Genomic DNA, 25,932 nt, shown 5'->3' on the forward strand with positions numbered 1-25,932 from the left:
CAGCGCAAAGGCAAGAAAGATTTGAATACGACAGTAGTGGGTGGAGTGGTGTATATTATACCTAAGTTGGTGAAGAGCGACACTATGAGTGCCTTAGAGATACTACACACAGCATTATCCATGCTAAATGAGTTCGAGACATTCTGATACCCTTTTACGGAAATTAAATGTCATTAGGATACAAGGAATAATGTTTTAACTATCTTATACACAATAGGCTTATAACAACATTAAAGTACCCTCCCTCTGGGAGTAAAAAACTAACGAACAAAAGGATAAAACTCGAGTCCTCACAGAGCTGGGTTGTGGTCAGTGTAATTCCAATTCAGTCAATTCAGGAAGTACATTGAAATTACAATTCAATGATTTAGCAAAGAACATGGTATTTATGTTCAAAACTTTTCTCAATGAACTGACGAAAACGGAAGTTTAAAAAAAGAAAAGAAAGAGAAAACGTTTTTTTTTCGTTTTTGAAAACCTGTCACAGAGATCCTGACCAATACAAAAAGGTTTTTTTTGTGATTGCAGAACCATGGATAGTAATTGGCTTACCATTTATGGGCACACACATTTCCTCTCTCTTCGCTCCATCGAAATACATTTCAAAGCACGACTCATCTCTTCCACAATAGCAAATTCATACTGTACAACACCAAAACTACTGGATATTACTACCAATAGGTGACAAAAATCAGATCATATAATAGCCTATCAAACCCGCAAAATGTGGACTGAATTCGTTATAGAATAAGTGATTTTAGCTGGTATGATGACATTTCGAAACACTTGAAGCACTACTTTCAAACATTGGAATCGGGAGAAAAGAGAGCCTAATAAAATACCTATAAGCCATGTATTATGATAATTGTGAAAGATTTGGTGTAAACTTATAACGAATAAGGAACCGTTTATACATATAGCAAATACATACCTCTAGGGACCCCTCGGACTCCTCAAATGCTTCAACAAAGTCTGTGGGAGTTTTTCTCAGAGTCTGGTCAGCCAGCAGAGTGTTGTCATTATAAGAACTGACGAACTTGAAGTCACTCGTTCTCGATCCCGTCGTCAGGTACGCGTCATAATTGTAAGTGCTGCGGAGGGTTCCCGTGCCATCCACCTCTGCGTAGTTGGGAGGGAGATACGCGCTGGGGATTGCGACCGCTCCGTCAAACAACAGTCTGGGCTTTCTCCTGCGGCAAAACCTCACGGCCAGGATGACAATAATAAACGTTAGGAAAAAGGTAGAGACGGACACCAGCGCGATGATCAGATAAGAGGTCAGTTTGGAGTTGCTCTCATCATAAGACATATCCTTCAGTTCTGGCACTTCTGCCAAGTTGTCAGAAATAAGTAAATACATGGCACAGGTCGCAGAGAGAGAGGGCTGTCCGTTATCTTTCACTGACACAATAAGGTTCTGTTTCATGGTGTCAGATTCAGAAATGTCCCGCTGTGTCCTGATCTCTCCGCTGTGGAGACCAATAGTGAAAAGTCCCGGATCAGTGGATTTGACTATATGATAGGACAGCCAGGCGTTCTGACCGGAGTCCGCGTCCACCGCTATCACCTTGGAAACCAGAGAGCCCCCGTGGGCAGCTTTGGGGACCAGCTCGGTCATGAAGGAGTTCCCGTCCGGGGCGGGGTATAGTATCTGAGGAGAGTTGTCATTCACATCCGTTATGAAGACACTAACGGTCACGTTGCTGCTGAGAGGAGGAGAACCGTTGTCTCTGGCCATGACGTGGACTTTAAAACTCCTGAACTGTTCATAATCAAAGGACCTGACAGCGTGGATCACCCCCGTGTCTCCGTTAACTGATAAATATGAGGACACCGGAGCACCGTTGACCTCACCGGGCAAAAGAGAATAAATCACGGTACCGTTTTGTCTCCAGTCAGGGTCTCGTGCAGTGACGGAGGACAAGGAGGAGCCAGGTTTGTTATTTTCAGTCACGTGGGCACTATAGGACTGTTCCTCAAACACAGGTGGGTTGTCGTTGACGTCAGCTACAGATAACTGAACAGTTTTAGAGGAGGACAGAGGCGGAGAGCCCTCGTCCGTGGCGGTGATTGTAATGTTGTAATCAGACACTAGTTCTCGATCCAGTTCGCCCGTGGTCACCAGAGAATAGTAGTTTTGGATGGATGGCACGAGATTAAACGGAACGTTTTGCTGAATGGAGCAGCGGACCTGTCGGTTATTCTCAGAGTCTCTATCCTGCACGTTAATGATGCCCACCTCTGTACCAGGTGACGCGTTCTCAGGTATGGGGTTGGTCAGAGATTTGAGATAAATCTCAGGTGGATTGTCATTTATGTCAGATATGTCTATTACAACTTTTGTGTCTGTGGAGAGGCCGTAGCCATCTTTTCCCTCTACAAACATTTCATATGTGGATTCATCTTCATGGTCTAACTCAGCAATTACCGTTATTTCTCCAGTTTTCTGATCTATTGAAAACATTTTCCTTGCTTTATCAGACATTCGACTAAACTCATATGTCACTTCCCCATTAACTCCCTCGTCTGGATCCGTAGCGCTTACGGTAAGAACTAAAGTATTTGAATTGGCATTTTCAGGCAGACTGGCTTTATAGACGGCCTGGCTAAACACTGGAGCATTATCGTTAGCATCCAGTACAGTGACGTGTACGACTACAGTGCCTGATCTCTGCGGACTACCACCGTCTAAAGCTGTGATCAATAAATTAATTTCCTGCTGCTCTTCGCGATCTAACTCTTTCTCCAACACTAACTCGCCGTATTTGCTTCCAGCGGAAGTTGTTTGAACACTCAAAACAAAATGGTTATTCCTTTGTAATGTGTAGCTCTGAACTGAATTTTGTCCGACATCCGCGTCATGAGGTGCGTTCACACGATAGCGAGCGCCTTTGTCCGCCGATTCTCTGATTTCCAGTTTGATTATATCCTTTGGGAAAATAGGTGCATTATCATTAATGTCCTGGATTTGAAGTGATATACGATGCAATTCTAATGGACTCTCTAGGACCAAATTGAATTTAAGTATGCATGAAATCTTTTCTCCACAGAGCTCCTCTCTGTCAATCCTTTCGGCAATAATCAAATCCCCGGTACTCAGATGTATTTCACAATACCGTTTGCGGTTCCGTTCGGTATCAATACGAGCCTTGCGAGCGGACAGTCTGCTCGCCTCCAGACCGAGATCCTTGGCTATATTTCCAATCACTGATCCGCGTTTCATCTCCTCCAGAACAGAATAGCTCACATCTCCATATACGGAGTGCAGCGCAAGAAGAAAGATAGCAAAGCCACATCTTTGCAGTGCGAGTCCTTTGTTTCCCATCGTCGTCACGCGATGATACACTGACACGAGGCCTATACTTGATGGGATATGATATGATCAATGTAATGTGTTACAAAATAAGATATTGTTTGTCTGATCGGATAAAACAAAAGTCACAACACAATGCAACGGCTAATGCGTCCGTCTCCCCCTTTTCTGCAGCCCGGTATAAGACCTCAAATTGTCATTCATCAGCACCGGCGGGTGGAGAAGACGGTATTCCACCTCCACTGGTGAACAGCGACACAGTCAGTTCCCAGGAAAAATTGCATCGCTGACATGTTTAAATGTGTACACATCTATTGGCCCTCAGTTTACGCAGAGAACCACATACAAGCACATTGAAACCACTTCAGACAAATATATATATATATATATTTACTTCAGCGGTCGATATATATATACACACACAGTGGTTGAATAGCCTACTTCAGCCAGCATGACTGAGACTGCATAGAAGAACATCCGACATTGTATGCGGGCACAACACCGTGATAACTGTGTCTTGACCCTCACATTCATAAATGACCCAATCTCCTGGAAATAAGTCGGTCAGCACCATGGACAGCAACACATTGGAAAACTCCTACCACTTATTGTAATATCTGAAATCCAAAACACTTCTCAATGCATCTTTTGTTGATGTAGGCTACCTCCATCAGGTGTCAACTCATCATCCCCAATCATAACAAAGGCATAGGCCTGCAGTATTCATTTAAAAAGACTTTGGAGCTGTTAGGAAGACAATATTTCAAGCATATCTGTCCATCAAAGTAAATGTTGTAATAATATAGAGCACGATATTTGTAACAAGACTATCTTAGCCGGTGTGACATCCAACCAAATTGAACTTAGAGAACTTAGAATGGAAACCAAATCCAATTACACCCCCCAAAATAAACATTTTACGGGTAAAGACGTGATTTCTTAGTGCAAAAAAAAAGAAAGTAAATCATAACGACCAAAGAGGGCTTTCAATAGCATACTCATATCCGCAAAATTAAGTTAACAAGGACATTACGTAATCTAATGTCTATTAGAGATGAACGCGCTGGTGTAGCAGGTAACAATGCAGTATAATGTATCAGCTCTCACGGAGGTAGATTTTACCCATTTGGTGTAGCAGGACTGTTAGGTATAACATGAGTTGTTGAGATCACGATAGCTATTGTATTGGAAGAGGAATTAGCTCAAATGGTAGAGCGTTCGCTTAGCATTCTCCACTCTGTATTTTGAGGGAGGCCAACTTAACATGCTGTTGTGTGATTGACTGGACAGCACAGAGATCAGGAGGCATGTTCTCATAAACTATAGCCAAGAATAATGTGTGTCGAAACATCGGTTCACAGTAAATGCTTGGATATAGAGTGGGACTTTCTCTGAACCTCCTCTAAAGATTATTTGTAAGTCTGATGTTGATACTCCATGGGAATATGATCAGCAGAAAGGCCAGGGATCTATAGGTGTACAGTGGATGGTGGATGTTGAAGGTCTACATCAACACCTGACGAGGGAATGAGACAGTTACTTCAACCAAGGAGTTAACGCTGTGGTTATTTCAAGACAGCTGCAGGGTGGCAAGGGACCCTTAAAAAGCAGTAGCCAGTAGGGGTATCGAACCCACAACTTTCATATTATTAGCACTATTCTCTAACCAACTGAGCTATTGTAGATTTGCAGTTCCTACATGAAGAAGGACTCGGTGATGGTATACCATTCGTTCATGAGCTCACTTCAGCCTTGGCGAAGAAAGGGGAAAAGTTTGTCATCAAAAATATCTGATGACAAATGATGACATGTCCAAATGAGTCACAGTAAGTTATTATCTGCAGGTTTAAGGCATGTTTGACAGGTTTCACTCCATAACAAAACTGGAGAAAAGCTGAACATATTTCTGCTTAGACGTTGCTTGATCGATTGAAATTCACAATTGATGTCTTACCCTACTAAAACAATACTGACCCGACACAATTTGCAGTGAAAATCTATCAGACCTGAGATGTGTTAGACCTCAGATTGTTATTCGTCAACACCAGTGGGCGGAGAAGACGGCATTCCACCTCAGCTGGTGAACAGTGACACAGTGAGTACCCAGGAACAATTGCATTGATTTAAATGTTCAAATGTGTGTATTGGACACATCTATTGGCCCTCAGTTCACGCAGAGAACCACATAAAACAACACTGAAACAACTTCAGACGAAAACAACAAATGCACTACTTCCTCAAATGTAACTTTCATTCTCAAAAGCCTAGGCCTACGAAATGGCATACTGGCAAAAAAAAAAGGAAATACAGTTCCAGAAAATGAGAAAGGGGCAAAGGGCTGCAGAATTGCTTAGAAATACAAATCTTTAAAATTCAGTGATGTTATAGCCTAATTCAGCCAGCATGACAACCCGCAATCTGAGAAACTGTATAGAATAACGTCAGACATTGTATGCGGCCATAACACCGGGATAACTGTGTCTTAAACCTCACATGCATAACACACCCAATCTCTAGGAAATAAGGCGTTCAGAACCACGGACAGTAACACTTGTACAATTTTAGTATCTGAAAACCAAAACACTTCTCAGTGCATCTCTTGTTGATGTAGGCTACCTCCATCAGGTGTAAACCCATCATCTCCTATTATAACAAAGGCCTAATTTAAAAACAATTTCAAGCATGTCTGTCCAACAAAGTAAATGTTGTAGTAATATAGAGCAGGAAATTTGCAACAAGTCTCTCTAAGCACGTGTGACATTCATCACCAAATTGAAAACATGTCATGAATTTAGAAGGGAAACCAAATCAAGTGACACCCCTGAAAATAAACATTTCATGGGTAAAGACGTGATTTCATATAGAGAAAAAAAAGTTAATCGTACTGCCCAAAGAGGGCTTTCAATAACCTACTCATATCGGCAGAATTAAGGTAATAAGGATATTATGCAGTCTAATCTCTATCACAGATGATTACGCTGGTGTAGCACGTAACATTGAATACAATATAACTCCGTAAGGCGGTAGTCTCACGGACGTTGATTTTGCGCGTTTGGTGTAGCATGACTGTTGGATATAACATGCGTTATGGAAACTACTTCAGCTATTGTATTGGAAGGGCAATTATCCCAAATGGTAGAGCGCTCGCTAAGCATGCGAGATGCAGCGGAATCGATGCCCGCATTCATTCTTTATTTTGAGGGACATGCTACTGCGTTATTGACTGGACAGCACGGAGATCAGTAGTCATATTCTATTCTCATAAACTATAGGCACGCATAATGTGTGTGTCGAAACAATAGTTCACAGTAAATGTTTGGATATGAAGTGGGACTTTCTCTGAACCTCCTCTAAAGATTATTTATCTGATGTTGATACTCCATGGGAATATGATCAGCAAAATAGCTATTAGAAGGGCCAGGGATCTATAGGTGTATGGGGGATGTTGAAGATCTAAATCGAGACTTGATGAAGGAATATGACAGTCACTTTAACCAAGGAGTTAAGGCAGTGGTAATTTAAACATTGCTGCAGGGGGACCTCAAAATAAGTGGCCAGTACGGGTATCGAACCCGCGACCTTCGCGTTATTAGCACGACGCTCTAACCAACTGAGCTAACCGGCCATGTCGTTACAAATCAACATTGGTTTAGGAAACCGAGACCGGGTGTACTTTTGCGTTCTTGAGATCACTTTAGTTCTGGCGTTGAAAACGGAATTAGACGAAGGGGAATTAGCTCAAATGGTAGAGCGCTCGCTTAGCATGCGAGAGGTAGCGGGATCGATGCCCGCATTCTCCAGTCTATTTTTTCTCAGAGTCTGGTCAGCGAGCAGAGTGTTGTCATTGTACGAACTGACGAAGTTGAAGTCACAAGTTCTCGAACCCGTCGTCAGGTACGCGTCATAATGGTTATTAGGAAACAAGGAATTATGTTTTAACTATTGTATACACAGTAGGTCTAAAGCAAGATTAAAGTACCCTCCCTGAGATATTAGCATGGAATAAAAAACAAACGGAACAAAAGGATAAAACTCGAGGCCTCAGAGAGCTGGGTTGTGGTCAGTGTAATTCCAATTCAGTCATTTCAGGAAGTACATTGAAATTCCAATTCAATGATTTAGCAAGCACATGGCATTTAAACCGACAAAAACTGAGGTTTTAAAAAAAACACTATTTTTTTTCGTTTTTAAAAACCTGTCACAGAGAGCCTGACCAACCCAAAAAGTTTTTTTGCTTGATTGCAGAACCATGGATATTAACTGGCTTCCAATTTATGGGCACATACATTTCCTCTCTCTTCGCTCCATCGAAATACATTTCAAAGCACGTCTCATCTCTTCCACAATAGCAAATCCATACTGTACACAATCAACACTACTGGATATTACAACCAATAGGTTATAAAACTCAATATCGTATAATACCGTATCAAAGCCGCAAAATGTGGACTGAATTCGTTATAGAATGAGAGATTTTAGCTGTTTTGATGACATTTCGAAACACTTGAAGCACTACCTTCAAACAATGGAATCGGGAGAGAAGATAGCATAATAAAATACCTATAGGCCATATATTATCATAATTGTGAAAGATTTGGTGTAAACTTATAACGAATAAGGAACAGTTTATATACGTATAGCAAAGACATACCTCTGGGGACCCCTCGGACTCCTCAAATGCTTCAACAAAGTCTGTAGGAGTTTTTCTCAGAGTCTGGTCAGTGAGCAGAGGGTTGTCATTGTAAGAACTGACGAACTTGAAGTCACTAGTTCTCGAACCCGTCGTCAGGTACGCGTCATAATTGTAAGTGCTGCGGAGGGTTCCCGTGCCATCCACCTCTGCGTAGTTGGGAGGGAGGTACGCGCTGGGGATGGCGACCGCTCCGTCAAACAACAGTCTGGGCTTTCTCCTGCGGCAAAACCTCACGGCCAGGATGACAATTATAAACGTTAGGAAAAAGGTAGAGACGGACACCAGCGCGATGATCAGATAAGAGGTCAGTTTGGAGTTGCTCTCATCATAAGACATATCCTTCAGTTCTGGCATTTCAGCCAAGTTGTCAGAAATAAGTAAATACATGGCACAGGTCGTAGAGAGAGAGGGCTGTCCGTTATCTTTCACTGACACAATAAGGTTCTGTTTCATGGTGTCAGATACAGAAATGTCCCGCTGTGTCCTGATCTCTCCGCTGTGGAGACCAATAGTGAAAAGTCCCGAATCAGAGGATTTGACTATATGATAGGACAGCCAGGCGTTCTGACCGGAGTCCGCATCCACCGCTATCACCTTGGAAACCAGAGAGCCCCCGTAGGCAGCTTTGGGGACCAGCTCGGTCATGAAGGAGTTCCCGTCCGGGGCGGGGTATAGTATCTGAGGAGAGTTGTCATTCACATCCGTTATGAAGACACTAACGGTCACGTTGCTGCTGAGAGGAGGAGAACCGTTGTCTCTGGCCACGACGTGGACTTTAAAACTCCTGAACTGTTCGTAATCAAAGGACCTGACAGCGTGGATCTCCCCTGTGTCTCCGTTAACTGATAAATACGAGGACACCGGTGCACCGTTAACCTCATCCGGTAAAAGAGAATAAATAACCGTGCCGTTTTGTCTCCAGTCAGGGTCTCGAGCAGTAACGGAGCACACGGAGGAGTCAGGTTTGTTATTTTCAGTCACATGGGCACTATAGGACTGTTCCTCAAACACAGGTGGGTTGTCGTTGACGTCAGCTACAGATAACTGAATAGTTTTAGAGGAGGACAGAGGCGGAGAGCCCTCGTCGGTGGCAGTGATTGTAATGTTGTAATCAGACACTAGTTCTCGGTCCAGTTCGCCCGTGGTCACCAGAGAATAGTAGTTTTTGATGGATGGCACGAGCTTAAAAGGAACGTTTTGATGAATGGAGCAGCGGACCTGTCGGTTATTCTCAGAGTCTCTATCCTGCACGTTAATGATGCCCACCTCTGTACCAGGAGACGCGTTCTCAGGTATGGGGTTTGTCAAAGATTTGAGATAAATCTCAGGTGGATTGTCATTTACATCAGTAACATCAATGATAACTTTTGTATTAGATGATTGACCATAACCATCTTTACCCTCTATTCGCAACTCATAATTTGATTTCTCCTCAAAATCTATTGGCCCAATCACCTTAATTTCCCCACTTGTCTTGTCTAGTGAAAACACTTTTCTCGCTCTGTCTGATATTCGACTGAATTCATAGGACACTTCCCCATTCACCCCCTCATCTGCATCCGTAGCACTGACTGTAACCACTACAGTGTCTAAAGGAGACTTTTCAGGGAGACTGGCTTTATAGACGGCCTGGCTAAACACTGGAGCATTATCGTTAGCGTCCAGTACAGTGACGTGTATGACTACAGTACCTGATCTCTGCGGAGTGCCGCCATCAGTTGCAACAAGCAATAAACTCAAATCCTGACTTTCTTCACGATCTAGCTCTTTGTCTAAAATCAACTCAACATTCTTTCCTCCGTCTATATGGTCTTGAACATCCAGCAAAAAATGGTCATTCCTCTGTAACGTGTAGCTTTGTACTGCGTTTTGACCCACATCTGCGTCATGGGCCTCGTTAACGCGATAGCGAGCACCTTTGTCTGCCGACTCTGTTATTTCCAATTTGACTGAATCTTTCGGGAAAATGGGCGAATTATCATTGACATCCTCAATCATGAGTGATATACGATGCAATTCCAACGGCCCTTCCAGCACCAACTCGAATTTTAGCATACATGAAACCTTCTCTCCACAAAGCTCCTCTCTGTCGATTCTCTCCGCAACAATCAGCTCCCCCGTACTCAGATTAATGTCACAATAACGATTTATTTTCCTTTCGGTGTCAATACGAGCCTTACGAGCGGACAGTTTGCTTGCTTCCAGACCGAGATCCTTGGCTATATTTCCAATCACAGATCCGCGTTTAATCTCCTCCGGAAAAGAATAGCTCACGTCTCCATAGGCGTAGTGTAGTATAACAAGGAAGAAAGAAAGGCAGCTTTGTAGCGCGAATCCTTTGTGCCCCATGGTTAGATTAAAGCAACCATTGGCTTCAGTATCATCTACAGTGTGATGTTTCTGTTCGAAGACATATTCCTCGAAAAATATATTGCTTGACCAGAAGATACACAAAACGCTACACCGTATATATGGCTGATATCACTGCCACCACGGTTTTTCTGCAGTACAAGGAAAAGCCTCAGTCTTGTATTCCTCAACACCAGTGGATTGAGAGGTGTATATTCAAGCTAAACTGGTGAACAGCGACACCGTGAGTATATATCACACATTATACTGAATAACAGATACTTTTCTAAATGTGCATGACTGGAAACAATTAGCGGACCACTATTCACGCGGAGAAAAAAACGCCTTGAAATCACTTCAGATAAAACCACTGCCATTAAGAATGAACCCTTCCCTTACTCTTTCTGTCGAGTGAGAGAGCGGTACTGGATTAAGTAAGAGGAAGGGGCAAACATCTGCATACTCGTGTTAATGTAAGCATCTTAAAAGTACGAAACTACAACATGCCAGTCAACACAACAGACCGTCATCTGAAAAATGTGAATCAAACATTTTGTGCGGCGAGGAAACAGTTCTTACTGTGTTAACTCACACCCTTATTTAAAACATTCAGCACCATGGATAGCGACACTAAACCACAGATTATTCCCTCAACGCAATAGCCCTTCTCAATGCTGCTGTCATATCCAACACAAACTCACATCCAAACGTTCTCAGACCACCCACGTCTACCATATAATACTTTAAATATATTGAGACCTCAGGTGTTTTGAGGTGGATTATTGTGCGCATAAAGCGCATCTGTCAAAAAAACTATGTTTAGTCTGCTGCAATACAGAACATGAAATATCTGCAACGAGGCTCTGCTGGCAGGTGAAAGGATCAAACTCAACTTTCATCAAGTGAAATACATAATTGACAACTCTAAATTGAAAGAAAAGAAAAATGAAAATTATTCCTGAAAGCGGGTCTAAAAAGAACGTCACCCACTGGGGTTTCAGCACCCCTTGACTGAGAAAATGACTGGTTTTTACCATCAAGGAAAGTGCACAGAATAAGCAGTGTGCTTGTAAAATATCCTCTATGAAGCCGAGTGTAGGTGTTAGGTATACATAGAGTAACATTCAATATAAATAACACATGGACGAAATAAACTCATTAATCAAAAAGTGGCCTTTACAGTGAATAAAAGGCCGGCGACCCCTTGGAATCGTTAAGTTCTTTAGGAAAGTCAGTTGGAGTTTTTCTCAGAGTCTGGTCAGCGAGCAGAGTGTTGTCATTGTTAGAACTGACGAACTTGAAGTCTTAGAAGTATGACGAACATAAATGAATCTAACTAAAAACATGAGACTTCATGGAGGTACATAACAATAATGGTCCATTCAGTTGTGATTTTAGTTCCATGAAGAGGGAAAGCAAACGAGAGGACACACATACGCACCTCCTCTCATCCTTTAAAAGTACATGCTCAAACATCTCTCTAGATAGGGCTAACCTTCTCTAAAACCACATTGTTAGTTATGTAAAAAAAAAAGTCAGTTTGTACAAGCTAAAAGTAGGTTTTGCATAGAAACACCGGGTTGTATGACTCATATATGCAGCAATCACATCAACAGGCTACAATCTGTACGAAACCTGACAGAATGTCCAAAAGAGTCTCGGTAAGTTATTATCTGCAGGATTAAGGCATGTTTGACAAGTTTCATTCCATAACAAAACTGGAGAAAAGCTGAACATATTTCTGCCTAGACGTTCTACCCAACTAAAACAATACTGACCCGACACAATTTACAGTGAAAATCTATCAGACCTGAGGTGTTGTAGACCTCAGATTGTTATTCGTCAACACCAGTGGGCGGAGAAGACAGCATTCCACCTCAACTGGTGAACAGTGACACAGTGAGTACCCAGGAACAATTGCATTGATTTAAATGTTCAAATATGTGTATTGGACACATCTATTGGCCCTCAGTTTACGCAGAGAACTACATAAAACAACACTGAAACAACTTCAGACGAAAACAACAAATGCACTACTTCCTCAAATGTAACTTTCATTCTCAAAAGCCTAGGCCTACGAAAAGGCATACTGAAAAAAAAAAAAGGAAATACAGTTACAGAAAATGAGAAAGGTGCAAAGGGCTGCAGAATTGCTTAGAAATACAAATCTTTAAAATACAGTGATGTAATAGCCTAATTCAGCCAGCATGACAACCCGCAATCTGAGAAACTGCATAGAAAAACGTCAGACATTGTATGCGGTCAGAACACCGGGATAACTGTGTTTTAAACCTCACATCCATAACACACCCAATCTCTAGGAAATAAAGCGTTCAGAACCAAGGACAGGAACACTTGGGCAAACTCCTACCACTTATTGTAATATCTGAAAACCAAAACACTTTACAATGCATCTCGTATTCATGTAGGCTACCTCCATCAGGTGTAAACCCATCATCCCCTATCATAACAAAGGCCTAACGTATTAATTTAAAAACACTTTGGAGCGGAAGACAACATTTCAAGCATGTCTGTCCAACAAAGCAAATGTTGCAGTAATATAGAGCACGAAATTTGCAACAAGTCTCTCTAAGCACGTGTGACATTCATCACCAAATTGAAAACATGTCATGAACTTAGAAGGGAAACCAAATCAAGTTACACCCCCGAAAAGAAACATTTTATGGGTAAAGACGTGATTTCTTATCGAGAATTTTGTTTTAATTGTACTGCCCAAAGAGGGCTGTCAGTAACCTACTCATATAGATAATATTACTTGAGGTAATAAGGATATTACGCAGTCTAATCTCTATCAGAGATGATTACGCTGGTTTAGCAAGTAACATTGAATACAATATAACGTATCAACTCCGTAACGCGCTAGTCTCACGGACGTGGATTTCGCGCGTTTGGTGTAGCATGACTGTTAGGTATAACATGCGTTATGGAAACTACTTCAGCTATTGTATTGAAAGGGCAATTACCCAAATGGTGGAGCGCTCGCTTAGCATGCGAGATGCAGCGGAATCGATGCCCAAATTCTTTCTTTATTTTGAGGGACATGCTACTGCGTTATTGACTGGACAGCACGGAGATCAGTAGTCATATTCTATTCTCATAAACTATAGGCACGCATAATGTGTGTGTCGAAACAATGGTTCACAGTAAATGTTTGGATATGGAGTGGGACTTTCTCTGAACCTCCTCTAAAGAGTGAATCTATAGGTTCTATGGGGGATGTTGAAGATCTAAATCGAGACATGATGAGGGAATATGACAATCACTTCAACCAAGGAGTTAACGGAGTGTTATTTCGAACATTACTGCAGGGGGACCTTAAAATTAGTGGCCAGTACGGGTATCGAACCCGCGACCTTCGCGTTATTAGCACGACGCTCTAACCAACTGAGCTAACCGGCCATATCGTTACGGTTTGTTGTTTGTTCAGGAAACCGAGAGCGGATGTACCATGCGCTCTTGAGATCACTTTAGCTCTGGCGTAGGGAAGGGAATTTAGCGAGGGGGAATTAGCTCAAATGGTAGAGCGCTCGCTTAGCATGCGAGAGGTAGCGGGATCGATGCCCGCATTCTCCAGACTATTTTGTTTTGAGGGAGGCTAAGGTTTACAAGTCTTCAGCTTGAACTCAGATCAGTGGTCTTTACATGTGTAACGTGGAGTTAAACGTGTAGACATATTTATACGCATTGTGTAGGCCTATATTGTTAATACAAGTTTTGATCTGAAAGTGTGTTGGCTCGTCCTGGTGGAATATTTGCGAGCAGATGAGGGCAGCTTCACTTCTCAGCAATGTCAAAATTGTCATTGAAAGGTTTGTGATGAAAAAATCTCTTATCTTGACACTTTGAGAAATTGTAATAGCTTTACAGTAATGCTTACCTCTGGGGAGCCCTCGGACCCCTCAAATGCTTCAAAAAAGTCTGTAGACGTTTTTCTCAGAGTCTGGTCAGCGAGCAGAGTGTTATCATTATAAGAACTGACGAACTTGAAGTCACTAGTTCTCGAACCCGTCGTTAGGTATGCGTCATAATTGTAAGTGCTGCGGAGGGTTCCCGTGCCATCCACCTCTACGTATCTCCGTCAAACAACAGTCTGGGCTTTCTTTTAATTTCAACATTGCTGCACCTTAAAACCATTGGCCAGTACGGGTATCGAACCCGCGACCTTCGCGTTATTAGCACGACGCTCTAACCAACTGAGCTAACCGGCCATGTTGGTAAGGATATCACGGGTTACAGTTAGTTTAATGAACGGAAAGCGAGTATGTAGACATAAAGTAGCTCACATTAGCTCTAGCGTAGGACCGAAAATTATTCGAAGGGGAATTAGCTCAAATGGTAGAGCGCTCGCTTAGCATGCGAGAGGTAGCGGGATCGATGCCCGCATTCTCCACTCTATTTTTCGACTCTATACTCTCACAGAGCTGGGTTGTGGTCAGTGTAATTCCAATTCAGTCATTTCAGGAAGTACATTGAAATTACAATTCAATGATTTAGCAAAGCACGTGGCATTTATGTTCAAAAGTGTTCTCAATAAACCGACAATAAGTGTTTTCAATAAACCGTTTTTAAATACCTGTCACAAAAAGCATGACAAACCAAAAAAGGTTTTTTGTGTGATTGCAGAACCATGGATATTAACTGGCTTCCCGTTTAAGGGCACATACATTTCCTCTCTGTTCGCTCCATCGAAATACATTTCAAAGCATGTCTCATCTCTTCCACAATAGCAAAACCAAAATGTACAACACCAACACTCCTGGATATTACAACCAATAGGTTACAAAACTCAATATCGTATAATACCGTATCAAACCCGCAAAATGTGGACTGAATTCGTTATAGAATGAGAGATTTTAGCTGTTTTGATGACATTTCGAAACACTTAAAGCACTACTTTCAAACAATGGAATCGGGAGAGAAGATAGCATAATAAAATACCTATAGGCCATGTATTATCATTACGTTCATATTTGGTGTAAACTTATAACGAATAAGGAACAGTTTATATACGTATAGCAAATACATACCTCTGGGGACCCCTCAGACTCCTCAAATGCTTCAACAAAGTCTGTAGGAGTTTTTATCAGAGTCTGGTCAGCGAGCAGAGTGTTGTCATTGTAAGAACTGACGAACTTGAAGTCACTAGTTCTCGAACCCGTCGTCAGGTACGCGTCATAATTGTAAGTGCTGCGGAGGGTTCCCGTGCCATCCACCTCTGCGTAGTTGGGAGGGAGATACGCGCTGGGGATGGCGACCGCTCCGTCAAACAACAGTCTGGGCTTTCTCCTGCGGCAAAACCTCACGGCCAGGATGACAATAATAAACGTTAGGAAAAAGGTAGAGACGGACACCAGCGCGATGATCAGATAAGAGGTCAGTTTGGAGTTGCTCTCATCATTAGACATATCCTTCAGTTCTGGCACTTCTGCCAAGTTGTCAGAAATAAGTAAATACATGGCACAGGTCGCAGAGAGAGAGGGCTGTCCGTTATCTTTCACTGACACAATAAGGTTCTGTTTCATGGTGTCAGATTCAGAAATGTCCCGCTGTGTCTTGATCTCTCCGCTGTGGAGACCAATTGTGAAAAGTCCCGGATCAGTGGATTTGACTATATGATAGGACAGCCAGGCGTTCTGACCGGAGTCCGCGTCCACCGCTATCACCTTGGAAACCAGAGAGCCCCCGTGGGCAGCTTTGGGGACCAGCTCGGTCATGAAGGAGTTCCCGTCAGGGGCGGGGTATAGTATCTGAGGAGAGTTGTCATTCACATCCGTTATGAAGACACTAACGGTCACGTTGCAGCTGAGAGGAGGATAACCGTTGTCTCTGGCCAAGACGTGGACTTTAAAACTCCTGAACTGTTCATAGTCAAAGGACCTGACAGCGTGAATCACCCCCGTGTCTCCGTTAACTGATAAATACGAGGACACCGGAGCACCGTTAACATCACCCGGTAAAAGAGAATAAATAACCGTGCCGTTTTGTCTCCAGTCTGGGTCTCGAGCAGTAACGGAACACATGGAGGAGCCAGGCTTGTTATTTTCAGTCACGTGGGCACTATAGGACTGTTCCTCAAACACAGGTGGGTTGTCGTTGACGTCAGCTACAGATAACTGAACAGCTTTAGAGGAGGACAGAGGCGGAGAGCCCTCGTCGGTGGCAGTGATTGTAATGTTGTAATAGGAAACTAGTTCTCGGTCCAGTTCGCCCGTGGTCACCAGAGAATAGTAGTTTTTGATGGATGGCACAAGCTTAAACGGAACGTTTTGCTGAATGGAGCAGCGGACCTGTCGGTTATTCTCAGAGTCTCTATCCTGCACGTTAATGATGCCCACCTCTGTACCAGGTGACGCGTTCTCAGGTATGGGGTTCGTCAGAGATTTTAGATAAATGATAGGGGGATTGTCATTAACATCAGTGATATCTATAACCACTGTCGAGTATGACGCCAACCCTAAGGCATCCTTCGCACTGATCTGCATTTCATATGAAGACTCTTTTTCATAATCTATTGACCCAATCACTATAATGTCACCCGTCTTATGATCAAGAGAAAAAACATTCTCATTTTCATCTGAAACATGGTCAAGTTCATATGTCACTTCACCATTGGGGCCCTCATCTAAATCAGTTGCGCTTACGGTCATTGCTACAGTGTCTACAGGAGAGTTTTCAGGGAGACTGGCTTTATAGACGGCCTGGCTAAACACTGGAGCATTATCGTTAGCGTCCAGTACAGTGACGTGTATGACTACGGTACCGGACCTCTGCGGAGTACCACCATCCATCGCCGTAAGTATCAATGTCAAATCGTGTTCATTTTCACGATCTAACTCCTTGTCTAACACCAACTCACAGTACTTGCGTCCCACAGTTTTCGCTTTAACATCCAAAACAAAATGATCATTCCTTTGTAGTGTGTAGCTCTGAACAGAATTCTCTCCGATATCTGCATCGTGCGCCTCGTCTAGTGAAAAACGCGCCCCTTTATCTGCCGATTCACGTATTTCCATTTTAATAATATCATTCTTAAATTGCGGGGAGTTGTCATTTATATCTTGAACATGAAGACTAATACGGTGTAGCTCCAAAGGATTCTCCAATACAAGTTCCTGTTTTAAAACGCACGAGGCCTTCTTCCCACACAACCCCTCTCTGTCGATTCTTTCATCAACAAGCAAATCCCCGTTATTCAGATTCACGTCACAATAACGTTTGCTGTTTCCTTCGGTATCAATACGAGCTTTACGAGCGGACAGTTTGCTCGCCTCCAGCCCGAGATCCTTGGCTATGTTTCCAATCACAGATCCGCGTTTCATCTCCTCCGGAAAAGAATAGCTCACGTCTCCATATACGGAGTGCAGCGAAAGAAGAAAGAAAGCAAAGCCACATCTTTGCAGTCCGATTCCTTTGTGTGCCATCGTCGTCACGCGATGATACATTGACAGCAGGCCTATACTTGATATCCTATGCTATTATCAATGTAATGTGTTACAAAATAAGATATTGTTTCTCTGATGGGATAATACAAAACTCACAACACAATGCCACGGCTCCCCCTTTTCTGCAGCTTGGTGTAAGACATCAGATTGTAATTCGTCAACACCGGTGGGTGGAGAAGACGGTATTCCAACTCAGCTGGTGAACAGCGACACAGTGAGTACCCAGGAACAATTGCATACTTTCCATGTTGAAATGTGTGTCGGGACACATCCATTGGCCCTTATTTTACGCAAAGAACCACATATAACCACATTGAAACCACTTGAGACAAAGTTACAGTTGATGAAGTAGTGTGCATATATATAGGCCTACGTAATGCCATCCTGATGAAAAAACTATATCAAATTCCAGAAAACGAGAAAGGGGCAAAGATCTGCATAATTGCTGAGAGATAAAAACATCTTTAAAATACAGTGGTTTAATAGCCTACTTCAGCCAGCATGACAATCCGTAATCTGAAAAACTGCAAAGAAGAACATTGGACATTGCATGCGGTCACAACACAGTGATAGCTGTGTCTTAAACCTCACACCCATAACACAACCAATCTCCTGGAAATAAGGCGTTCAGCACCATGGACAGCGACACCTGGTAAAACTCTTACCACTTCTTGTAATATCTGAAATCATAACACTTCTCAATACACCTCTTGTTGATGTAGGCTACCTCCATCAGGTGTAAACCCATCATCCCCAATCTAAACAAAGGTATAGGCCGTATTCATTTAAAAATACTTTGGAGCCGTGCGTAAGACAACATTTCAAGCATATCTGTCCAACAAAGTAAATGTTGTAGTAACATAGAGCACGATATTTGCAACAAGTCTCTCTTAGCAGGTGTGACATTCATCACCAAATTGAAAACATATCATGAACTTAGAAGGGAAACCAAATCAAATTTCACCCCCGAAAATAGACATTTTACGGGTGAAGACGTGATCTCTTACAGAGAAAAAAAAAGTAAATCGTACTGCCCAAAGAGGGCTTTCAATAGCCTACTCATATCGGCAGAATTAAGGTAACAAGGACATTAGACTGCGTAATGTCTATAAGAGATGATTACACTGGTGTAGCAGGTAACATTGAATACAATATAATGTATCAACTCCGTAACGCGCTAGTCTCACGGACGTGTATTTCGCGCGTTTGGTGTAGCAGGACTGTTAGGTATGACATGCGTTATTGAAATCACTTCAGCTATTGTATTGGAAGGGCAATAAGCCCAAATGGTAGAACGCTCGCTTCGCATGCGAGGAGTAGCGGGATCGATGCCCGCATTCTTCATTCTTTATTTTGAGGGAGGCCTACTTAACATGCTACTGCGTTACAGACTGGCAAGCACGGAGATCTGTTGGCATATTCTCTTCTCATAAAATATAGGCACGCATAATGTGTCTGTCGAAACAATGGTTCACAGTAAAAATGCTTGGATATGGAGTGGGACTCATCTAAAGATTCTTTATCGGATGTTGATACTCCATGGGAATATGATCAGCAAAATAGCCATCAGAAGGGCCAGGGATCTATAGGTGTATGGTGGATGTTGAATGTCTAAATCGAGACATGATGAGGGAATATGACAGTCACTTCAACCAAGAAGTTAACGTCGTGGTAATTTCAACATTGCTGCAAGGGGGCATGGGGACCATAAAAGGAAGTGGCCAGTACGGGTATCGAACCCGCGACCTTCGCGTTATTAGCACGACGCTCTAACCAACTGAGCTAACCGGCCGTGTTTTGAACAAAATTACGGGTTACCATTAGTGTAGGAAACCGAGAACGGGTATACAGTGCGTTCTTGAGATTACTTTAGCTCTGGCGTAGGAATAGGAATGATTCGAAGGGGAATTAGCTCAAATGGTAGAGCGCTCGCTTAGCATGCGAGAGGTAGCGGGATCGATGCCCGCATTCTCCAGACTTTTTTTGTTTTGAGAGAGGACTCTGAAGTCTTCAGATTGAACTCAGAAACGAAATGGAAAACATTGTCATAAAAAATCTCTTAACTTGACACTTTCAGACTTTCAGAAATGTTAATAGCTTAACAGTAATGCCTACCTCTGGGAACCCCTCGGAATCGCCAAGTTCTTCAACAAAGTCTGTAGGAGTTTTTCTCAGAGTCTGGTCAGCGAGCAGAGTGTTGTCATTGTATGAACTGACGAAATTGAAGTCACTAGTTCTCGAACCCGTCGTCAGGTACGCGTCATAATTGTAAGTGCTGCGGAGGGTTCCCGTGCCATCCACCTCTGCGTAGTTGGGAGGGAGATACGCGCTGGGGATGGCGACCGCACGGTCAAACAACAGTCTGGGCTTTCTCCTGCGGCAAAACCTCACGGCCAGGATGACAATAATGAACGTTAGGAAAAAGGTGGAGACGGACACCAGCGCGATGATCAGATAAGAGGTCAGTTTGGAGTTGCTCTCAACATTAGACATATCCTTCAGTTCTGGCACTTCTGCCAAGTTGTCAGAAATAAGTAAATACATAGCACAGGTCGCAGAGAGAGAGGGCTGTCCGTTATCTTTCACTGACACAATAAGGTTCTGTTTCATGGTGTCAGATTCAGAAATGTCCCGCTGTGTCCTGATCTCTCCGCTGTGGAGACCAATTGTGAAAAGTCCCGAATCAGTGGATTTGACTATGTGATAGGACAGCCAGGCGTTCTGACCGGAGTCCGCGTCCACCGCTATCACCTTGGAAACAAGAGAGCCCCCGTGGGCAGCTTTGGGGACCAGCTCGGTCATGAAGGAGTTCCCGTCCGGGGCGGGGTATAGTATCTGAGGTGAGTTGTCATTCACATCCGTGATGAAGACTCTAACTGTCACGTTGCTGCTGAGAGGAGGAGAACCGTTGTCTCTGGCCATGACGTGGACTTTAAAACTCCTGAACTGTTCATAATCAAAGGACCTGACAGCGTGGATCACCCCCGTTTCTCCGTTAACTGATAAATACGAGGACACCGGAGCACCGTTCACCTCACCGGGTAAGAGCGAATAAATCAACGTGCCGTTTTGTCTCCAGTCAGGGTCTCGAGCAGTAACGGAGCACAATGAGGACCCGGGTTTGTTATTTTCAGTCACGTGGGCACTATAGGACTGTTCCTCAAACACAGGTGGGTTGTCGTTGACGTCAGCTACAGATAACTGAACAGTTTTAGAGGAGGACAGAGGCGGAGAGCCCTCGTCGGTGGCAGTGATTGTAATGTTGTAGTCAGACACTAGTTCTCGATCCAGTTCGCCCGTGGTCACCAGAGAATAGTAGTTTTGGATGGATGGCACGAGCTTAAACGGAACGTTTTGCTGAATGGAGCAGCGGACCTGTCGGTTATTCTCAGAGTCTCGATCCTGCACGTTAATGATGCCCACCTCTGTACCAGGTGACGCGTTCTCAGGTATGGGGTTGGTCAAAGATTTGAGATAAATCTCAGGTGGATTGTCATTCATATCAGTGACTTCTATCATCACGGTCGAGTATGACGCCAACCCTAAAGCATCCTTAGCACTGATCTGCATTTCATATGACGACTCCTCCTCATAATCAATTGACCCAATTACTCTAATTTCACCCGTTTTATGGTCGAGAGAAAACACATTAATATCTTCATCTGAAACATAGTTTAAGTCATACGTGACTTCGCCATTGGGACCCTCATCTAAATCACTTGCACTAACGCTAATAACTACAGTGTCTAAAGGAGAGTTTTCAGGCAGACTGGCTTTATAGACGGCCTGGCTAAACACTGGAGCATTATCGTTAGCGTCCAGTACAGTGACGTGTATGACCACAGTACCTGATCTCTGCGGACTGCCACCATCCATCGCTGTAAGTATCAGTTTTAACTCCTGTTCACTTTCACGATCTAACTCCTTGTCTAATACCAACTCACAGTACTTGCTTCCTCCAGTTTTCGCTTTAATATCCAAAACAAAATTATTATTCCTCTGTAGTGTGTAACTCTGAACAGAATTCTCTCCGATATCTGCATCGAGTGCCTCATCAAGTGAAAAACGCGCACCTTTAACTGCAGATTCACGTATTTCCATTTTGATAATATCATTTTTAAATTGCGGGGAGTTGTCATTTATATCTTGAACATGAAGACTAATACGGTGTAGCTCCAAAGGATTTTCCAATACCAGTTCCTGCTTTAAAACGCACGAAGCCTTCTTGCCACATAGCCCCTCTCTATCAATCCTCTCCGCATTAATCAAATTCCCGGTACTCAGGTTAATGTCACAATACCGTTTGCGTTTCCCTTCGGTATCAATACGAGCCTTACGAGCGGACAGTTTGCTCGCCTCCAGACCGAGATCCTTGGCTATATTTCCAATCACAGATCCGCGTTTCATCTCCTCCGGGATAGAATAGCTCACGTCTCCGTAGGAGGAATGTAGAAGAAGAAAGAAAACAAAGCCGCAGACGAGGCCTCTCATCGAGAATCCTTTGTGTCCCATTCTGATCAATAAAACTGAGAAACGCAAAAGAATGAAATCAATCCGAATAAAGGTAATCTATAATGATAAATATGTGCGCCCTGTGCTATAAACTGCACGAAACCACAGAGAAAACACCAGGGATCTGATGAAGGCAACGTTTCAGCGCAATGGCAAGAAAGCTTTGAATACGACAGCAGTGGGTGGAGTGGTGTGTATTCTACCTAGGTTGGTGAAGAGCGACACTATGAGTCCTGTAGAGATACTACACACAGCATTATCCATGCTAAATATAATGGATACATTCTGATACCCTTTTACGTAAATTAAATGTTATTAGGATACAAGGAATAATGCTTTAACTATTCTATACACAATAGGCCTATAGCAAGATGAAAGTACCCTCCCAGAGATATTATCATGGAGTAAAAAACAAACGGAACAAAAGGATAAAACTCGAGTCCTCACAGAGCTGGCTTGTGGTCAGTGTATTTCCAATTTAGTCAATTCAGGAAGTACATTGAAATTACAATTCTATGATTTAGCAAAGCACATGGCATTTATGTTCAAAAGTTTTCTCAATGAACTGACAAAAACGGAAGTTTAAAAAAAAATAAAAGAAAAAAGAGAAAACGTTTTTTTTCGTTTTTGAAAAACTGTCAGAGAGAGCCTGACCAACCGAAAAAGTTTATTTGTGTGATTGCAGAACCATGGATAGTAATTGGCTTCCCATTTATGGGCACATACATTTCCTCTCTCTTCGCTCCATCGAAATACATTTCAAAGCACATCTCTTCCACAATAGCAAATCCATACTGTACACCACCAAAACTACTAGATATTACTACCAATAGGTTATAAAACTCAATATCATATAATAGCCTATCAAACCCGCAAAATGTGAACTGAATTCGTTATAGAGTAAGGGATTTTAGCGGGTATGATGACATTTCGAAACACTTGAAGCACTACTTTCGAACAATGGAATCGGGAGAGAAGATAGCCTAATAAAATGCCTATGGCCATGTATTATCATAATTGTGAAAGATTTTGTGTAAACTTATAACGAATAAGGAACAGTTTATATACATATAGCGAAGACATACCTCTGGGGACCCCTCGGACTCTTCAAATGCTTCAACAAAGTCAGTAGGAGTTTTTCTCAGAGTCTGGTCAGCGAGCAGAGTGTTGTCATTGTAAGAATTGACGAACTTGAAGTCACTAGTTCTCGAACCCGTCGTCAGGTACGCGTCATAATTGTAAGTGCTGCGGAGTGTTCCCGTGCCATCCACCTCTGCGTAATTGGGAGGGAGATACGCGCTGGGGATGGCGACCGCTCCATCAAACAACAGCCTGGGCTTTCTCCTGCGGCAAAACCTCACGGCCAGGATGACAATAATGAACGTTAGGAAAAAGGTAGAGACGGACACCAGTGCGATGATCAAATATGAGGTCAGTTTGGAGTTGCTCTCATCATAAGACATATCTTTCAGTTCTGGCACTTCAGCCAAGTTATCAGAAATAAGTAAATACATGGCACAGGTCGCAGAGAGAGAGGGCTGTCCGTTATCTTTCACTGACACAATTAGGCTCTGTTTCATGGTGTCAGATTCAGAAATGTCCCGCTGTGTCCTGATCTCTCCGCTGTGGAGACCAATAGTGAAAATTCCCGGATCAGTGGATTTGACTATATGATAGGACAGCCAGGCGTTCTGACCGGAGTCCGCGTCCACCGCTATCACCTTGGAAACCAGAGAGCTCCCTTGGGCAGCTTTGGGGACCAGCTCGGTCATGAAGGAGTTCCCGTCCGGGGCGGGGTATAGTATCTGAGGAGAGTTGTCATTCACATCCGTTATGAAGACACTAATGGTCACGTTGCTGCTGAGAGGAGGAGAACCGTTGTCTCTGGCCACGACGTGGACTTTAAAACTCCTGAACTGTTCATAATCAAAGGACCTGACAGCGTGGATCTCCCCCGTGTCTCCGTTAACTGATAAATACGAGGACACTGGTGCACCGTTAACCTCACCCGGTAAAAGAGAATAAATAACCGTGCCGTTTTGTCTCCAGTCAGGGTCTCGAGCAGTAACGGAGCACACGGAGGAGTCAGGTTTGTTATTTTCAGTCACATGGGCACTATAGGACTGTTCCTCAAACACAGGTGGGTTGTCGTTGACGTCAGCTACAGATAACTGAATAGTTTTAGAGGAGGACAGAGGCGGAGAGCCCTCGTCGGTGGCAGTGATTGTAATGTTGTAATCAGACACTAGTTCTCGGTCCAGTTCGCCCGTGGTCACCAGAGAATAGTAGTTTTTGATGGATGGCACGAGCTTAAAAGGAACGTTTTGCTGAATGGAGCAGCGGACCTGTCGGTTATTCTCAGAGTCTCTATCCTGCACGTTAATGATGCCCACCTCTGTACCAGGTGACGCGTTCTCAGGTATGGGGTTGGTCAGAGCCTTTAGATTTATCACAGGGGCGTTGTCATTTATGTCAGTTATGTCTATGATAACTTTGGCATATGAAGCTAAGCCTAAACCATCCTTCGCTTTGATACGTAGTTCAAAGGATGAAACTTCTTCAAAATCGATGTCACCAATAATTTTAATTTTTCCAAGTTTACGGTCAATAGAAAATACAGTTTTATCCTCATTTGAAACATGATCAAAGTCATAAGTTACATCTCCATTCACTCCCTCATCTGCATCCGTAGCACTGACTGTAACCACTACAGTGTCTAAAGGAGAGTTTTCAGGCATTCTGGCTTTATAGACGGCCTGGCTAAACACTGGAGCATTATCGTTAGCGTCCAGTACAGTGACGTGTATGACTACAGTACCTGATCTCTGTGGAGTGCCGCCATCCATCGCTGTAAGCAATAATTTCATATCCTGCTTTTGTTCACGATCAAGTTCGTTCTCTAGCACAAGCTCAACTGTATCACTATCGATACTCAAAACGAAATGATCATTTATTTGTAATGTGTAGCCTTGAATTGAGTTTTGCCCAATGTCCGCGTCATGGGCCTCCCCTAATAAGAACCGAGCGCCCTTATATGCCGATTCCCTAATTTCTAGATTGATCACATCCTCATTAAACTGCGGGGTGTTGTCATTGATATCTTGAACATGAAGACTTATACGTTGTAGCTCCAACGGATTCTCCAATACCAGTTCCTGTTTTAGAACGCACGAAGCCTTCTTACCACAGAGCCCTTCTCTGTCAATCCTATCCGCAACAATCAAATCCCCGGTACTCAGATGAATGTCACAATATCGTTTGTGGTTCCCTTCGGTATCAATGCGAGCCTTACGAGCGGACAGTCTGCTCGCCACTAGTCGGAGATCCTTGGCTATGTTTCCAATCACTGAACCTCGTTTCATCTCCTCCGGGAAAGAATAGCTCACGTCTCCAAATGCGACGTGTATTGAAAGAAGAAAGAAACCAAGGCTGCAGACCAGGCCTGTGGTCGAGAATCCTTTGTGTCCCATCCTTTTCGAGGAGCAACGGACCATCCACAGCAGACTAGTAGGGAAATCGATCAAAATACAGATGTTTGCAAAAAATAATGTTATTTTATTCCTGTGTAAAACCCAACCCTATCTCACGAGGAAAGTGCTTAA

The 25,932-nt window shown here is 43.2% G+C and overlaps 3 protein-coding genes across 3 annotated transcripts; all 3 read right to left on the reverse strand.

The window, feature by feature from the left end:
- Nucleotides 1-696: 696 nt before the first annotated feature.
- LOC310816086 (protocadherin gamma-A12-like) lies at nucleotides 697-25,800 on the reverse strand (the record flags this gene model as incomplete). Its single annotated transcript, XM_083686093.1, has 3 exons — nucleotides 697-708; nucleotides 932-3,223; nucleotides 25,693-25,800. 3 exons carry the CDS (start codon nucleotides 25,798-25,800, stop codon nucleotides 697-699), a joined length of 2,412 nt encoding a protein of 803 aa, XP_083542219.1.
- Nucleotides 4,818-25,172, reverse strand: LOC310816566 (protocadherin beta-15-like; the record flags this gene model as incomplete). Its single annotated transcript, XM_083686819.1, has 5 exons — nucleotides 4,818-4,829; nucleotides 7,965-10,161; nucleotides 22,119-22,331; nucleotides 23,399-24,768; nucleotides 25,149-25,172. 5 exons carry the CDS (start codon nucleotides 25,170-25,172, stop codon nucleotides 4,818-4,820), a joined length of 3,816 nt encoding a protein of 1,271 aa, XP_083542945.1.
- LOC310816567 (protocadherin beta-16-like) lies at nucleotides 13,844-17,797 on the reverse strand (the record flags this gene model as incomplete). Its single annotated transcript, XM_083686820.1, has 3 exons — nucleotides 13,844-13,849; nucleotides 14,254-14,316; nucleotides 15,404-17,797. 3 exons carry the CDS (start codon nucleotides 17,795-17,797, stop codon nucleotides 13,844-13,846), a joined length of 2,463 nt encoding a protein of 820 aa, XP_083542946.1.
- Nucleotides 25,801-25,932: the final 132 nt, after the last annotated feature.

The sequence above is a fragment of the Argentina silus genome, assembly GCF_951799395.1.
Source record: "Argentina silus genome assembly, chromosome: 15".
Classification (NCBI taxonomy): Eukaryota; Metazoa; Chordata; class Actinopteri; order Argentiniformes; family Argentinidae; genus Argentina; species Argentina silus.